This window comes from Engraulis encrasicolus, chromosome 20 (genome assembly GCF_034702125.1).
Source record: "Engraulis encrasicolus isolate BLACKSEA-1 chromosome 20, IST_EnEncr_1.0, whole genome shotgun sequence".
NCBI classification, from domain to species: domain Eukaryota; kingdom Metazoa; phylum Chordata; class Actinopteri; order Clupeiformes; family Engraulidae; genus Engraulis; species Engraulis encrasicolus.
In genome coordinates this window covers 11,642,753-11,647,752 of record NC_085876.1, presented here as the reverse complement: position 1 = coordinate 11,647,752, position 5,000 = coordinate 11,642,753, and the positions used below count along the sequence as shown (strand labels likewise).

The window sequence follows — 5,000 nt, the reverse complement described above, 5'->3', positions numbered from 1 at the left end:
GCGGTGGGAAGGACCTGTCCATCAGCCGGTTACTGGCGCAAACTCTGCAGGGCCGCCAGAACGCCACGGCGCTGGACCTGCGCTACGAGACGCCGGAGCCGTACTCCGAGCAGGACCTGTGGGACTGGCTGGCCAACTCCACCGACCTGGCCGACCCCTCATCGAGCAAATCGCGCTCCAAGCGCCGGCCCATGGTCAAGACGGGCAAGTTCAAGAAGATGTTTGGCTGGGGCGACTTCCACTCCAACATCAAGACGGTGAAGCTCAACCTACTCATCACCGGCAAGATCGTGGACCACGGCAACGGAACCTTCAGTGTCTACTTCCGCCACAACGCCACGGGCCAGGGCAACGTGTCCGTCAGCCTGGTCCCACCCACCAAGATCGTGGAGTTTGACTTGTCGGCGCAGCAGTCTGTAATCGACGCCAAGGACACCAAGTCCTTCAACTGCCGCATCGAGTATGAGAAGGTGGAGAAGGGCTCCAAGAACACGCTCTGCAACTACGACCCGTCCAAGACCTGCTTCCAGGAGCAGACGCAGAGCCACGTATCCTGGCTCTGCTCCAAGCCTTTCAAGGTCATCTGCATATTCATCTCCTTCTACAGCACCGACTACAAGCTGGTGCAGAAGGTGTGTCCGGACTACAACTACCACAGCGACACGCCCTACTTCCCCTCCGGCTGATGGAGAGAGGAGGGAGGAGGTGGAAGTGGAGGAGGTCGGAAGTAAAGAAAGGAGTTGTGCTTAGTGGATGGGATGGGGAGTTGGTGTTGGGTTTTGGGTTGGGTGGGGTGGGAAGGGGATAACGAATGTTAAACTGAGGATTATTGGGACAGGGGAGGATTCAGAGTGGGAAGGAAGAGGTGCAAATATCTTCTGGCCCCCTTCAGTTTTGCAGACTACAAGTATCACCGTGACACAACCTATCCCCTCCTCTGGCTGATTGATAGAAGGAAGTGGAAGTGGAGGTGGGAAAGGTGTCGGGATAGAAATTGGGTGGGGTGGGGTAGGATCTGGGTAGGTCATCAAGAAGGGGGAAACTGAGGAAGATTGGGACAGAGAGGATTCGGAGGGGTAAAGGAACAAGCAAAGGAAAATAGTCTTCTGGTCTTCTTCAGTTGAAGATATACAGTAAGAGTTCAAAGGTCATTTGTGTCATTCCTGAATAAATCTGGACTGATTGATTGAGCCCGACTCTTCTGAAACAACCTCTGCTCATAATAAAAAATAAACTCTTTAAGACATTTAACTGTGTGGAAGCCTTGTGGAAAACAATGTAATTTTTGGCAAAGCGGTGACGTTAATATGCCTCGTCTGAAGGACCCGTGATGGTGTAGAATTAGGTTACTGTGTTGACTTGTTTTTATCCTGAGAGGTACGCTAATTTATTTATGTATTTGTTGATTTATTTATTGTTTTATTGTACTGTTACATTGTAGAAACAGTAGTGGGAGCACACGACAAGTCCCTGGAAAAATGGTAATTTTCTGTTAGAATTTTAACTCCTGGTCTGGTTTCTGATGGACTGAGCGCCCTGCTCTCTTGTTAAAGTTGAGTTTCCTTTCATTTCCTGCTGGTGTTCACAGCCTGTGCGTTTTACTTTTGATGTTAACATAGTTTTGTTTTGTTTTGTTTTGGTTTCCCTCCAAGCGTTAGTGTAGACTATCAAGTGCTAAATATGAATATTTTACGCCTCAGCGGTTTCCCCCAGTTCTAAGTGAGAAGAATATGATCTGACTCTTCAACAAAAACAACAACAGCAACACCCATCACAAAATCATACACTTGAAGAAGTTTATTACACAAATAAATGACTAACTTAAGTGTGTGTCTGTGTATGTGTGTGGAGCACAGTGCTCGTCAAGAGCAGCTGTCTCTCTTTGCCCAGGAGACTTTCTTGCCCTTGCTTACAGACTGCTTAAAAATTCCTCCTGACCCAAAGACATGATTCTTTCCTCAGCAAGAGAGTAATAGTAGACCTCCCTGCCTACAGGCGCTGTTGGTCCCTGTATTGTAAAATAAGAGCTGCTATTGAGAGTATATTCCCTGTGCGGGGTCCACCCTGTGCAGCAAGAGTTGGTGCATTCCGGCGTGGCAGTTTGCTGTTGCTTCTGGACGCTCCCATTCTACATAAAAGAACGGGCACCAGTCCAGCAGCTGCCCAAGAACACCTCAGTCATTTACCCACCAACCAACTCTAATGTAATAAAAATAACAAATTATATATCTTAGAGAGCCTAATTTGTATGTATGGATGGTTTGTATTGTACATACGTTATTCCGACGGAGCCATCTGTGTATAAGCCCCCAAAGTATACATACACCTGTCTGTTGAACCACCCTCTATCTCAACCCTGACCCTTCACCTCATGACCCCTGTGACACCCCTTGCAACCCTTAACCCCCCCAAGCCTTTCACCATCACCCCACCCCCAACCCACCCCTCTACCCTAGCACATATATGCTTGTTCTTGGCTCGTCGGGCCAGTAAAATGATGTTGCTGATATAGATGTGACCTATTCATGAGAAAAAACCCATGATCTTGTACAGAAGCTGTAAAACTTGTTACACTTTCAAGAAGAAAAAAAACCAAGACTCAAGTACTCATGCTCAGTATGACTATGTTTGCTTTAATGGGACGGTGGGAGTGGAGATGTACAGATCAATAAAATAAATACCAGAGACTTTATCACTGGACACCCTGACTATGCTGTCTGTTATTTCTTCTTGCAACTTACAGGCAGGGGCACATGGTGATTCCAAACAACTAGAAGTACCCTCTCAATTTGAGTTGGTATCAGGTTGTGTCCTGAAAAAGAAAACAGTTATTAAAAGTGGGATTTTAACACAATATGGGAAAGCAGATATAGAGGCTAGAGCTTCAGGACCCCTTTCACTCTTGGGCCCCTGCAGTAATTTGTCCCTGCTTCCAGGAGGAGGTTCCAAACAGGAAATGATTTTTAATTACTGTCTCTCAATGCCTCAAGGTGGAATGAGACATCTTGACCCATTTAAGATGTAATTACATCATTTCATCTGATTTGTTCTTTTTGATGGAAAAATCTTATTCCTTTTGGGGATGCCTGAATCTGGATTGTGGAACAAAGGATAAATGTCTGCCTCTGAGCTGGGGAGGGGAGGGGAGGGGAGGACTTTCAGAAAAAGCAGACAGGTATCACATACCAGCTTAGAGCAACACTGTGTAGCTTTCCACTTTGCTTACCCCACAGATTGGAGGTGGGATTGGCCCTCATAGAAAACTACTGAGAGACAGACCCCCCCTCTTAATTATTTTTGCCGGTCATACACAATTGATAAGGGGCTCAAAATGGAGCTCAGTGGGAAGGTCATGCCCATTTAGGAGACTGGAAATGATCCCATGCTCTTGCTCTGGTGAAGCGAGGTATGCTTTATCTTGATTAATGCAATTTTTTTGCTGATAGTGAGGAGCCTGTAGGGCCTGTGATGTGTTTTTACCGTATACGACTTTAATGGTGTAGCCCACCATACCATCTTATCATCGTAGGCTGATGGTAACATGTACAGTAGGCCTATAGTAGGGAAATGAGAGGAAGAGAACTTGACAGGAAGCTTATGAATGGCAAGGCCAGAGTTATTGTTGAAGAGGATGCAATCAGGTTATATGTGCAGGAGATACAATTTAAATTCAATAAAATGTAAGAATGTTAGTTGGACAGCAGATATGCCTACATGAGAAATTAGCCTAAATATATGCACAACATTTTTTTGTGTAGTCTATTGTTTTTAGGCTACAGTATATTGCTGAGTTGTAGCCTTGAATAAGGTTATAGCAGAGAGAGTAGAGAGAGAGAGGTTCCATTGGCCCATTGTTTCCGGGTTCTATTATTGGGGGGGAAATCCCCCTTTAGGCAGACCTAGGCAGACCTGAGGACTGTTCTATTCAATGCTAGGAGCATTATGACACACCCTTTTAGGCAGACCGGAACCTGGTCACGTTAGGTGCCCATAGAAACCTATTATGTTGGCATATCTCTATACTTAAAGAATCTCTGGTTATAGGCTTTGGTAGCTGCAGTAGCGCATAGTATGCGTTATCTTGATTACCATCTTGAAAATCTTTAGTATGGTTATACCCAATGGAGGATGCTAAAACATACGTATACAGAGGTGACTCTCACCGTTAACAACTTTAAGAACCATAATTAGAAATGTCAATGAGTTTTTAAGGCTCAGAAACAGATTAGTATTCTTTTAATAACAACTGGTCAGTGGAATCCCTGAATCCCAATGCCAGAGTGACATCCATTATATGCCAGCTCCAAATTCACATTACGTATGTTAGATCTGCTAAGCAACATATGGTAGCATCCCGCAAAATATCCCTGAAGCGACAGACTTCTTTTTCAACACATCTTATCAACAACACAGGTAGGCTCCGTTCATCCGTGCTTAGGAGCATGATTGACTTTGACATGACATAACGACATTAACATCTATGGTACCTTGCCACATAATATACAATTTGTCAGCTGCATACTCAACAGTGTTTTTATGTGACTTTGCAGACAGAAAGTGCCAGAGGCATAATTCTCTTATGTCCCCTGCATAAACCACTTATTGTTATCACTGACCTGGATGATAAGTTACAGTATACCGTAATACATTGGAAACAACTTGTGACATTTCAGTCACCTGATGAACACACAACTTAAGTAGACGTCTGAAGCATTATTGTTCATATTCAACAGCTTGGCATTGGTGCTCAAAATAACAGACATCCTCTGAGTCTGTCAAGGCAAGAGCAAGACAAAAAAATGTCAAGACACAATTTTATCAATTTTGGTCACAATACTGTCTATGTACTGTATGTCTGCCTTCATTTAACCGTACATCACTCACATGGACAAGAAATACTCCCAAATACTTTCAAATATGTGAGCAAGTTCACTATAAATACAATATGTCAGTATGTCACACTGTGTGACATCCACATAGTATACACTACAATGTAAGTC

General features: G+C 44.3%; 1 protein-coding gene across 1 annotated transcript in view; it reads left to right on the top strand.

The window, feature by feature from the left end:
- The window catches only part of nxph1 (neurexophilin 1), a 63,292-nt gene extending 62,606 nt beyond the window's left edge, over nucleotides 1-686 (top strand). Inside the window, exon 2 of the mRNA XM_063186151.1 lies at nucleotides 1-686. This exon is cut by the window's left edge and continues 151 nt beyond it. Coding sequence (XP_063042221.1) covers nucleotides 1-686 — 686 coding nt within the window.
- Nucleotides 687-5,000: the final 4,314 nt, after the last annotated feature.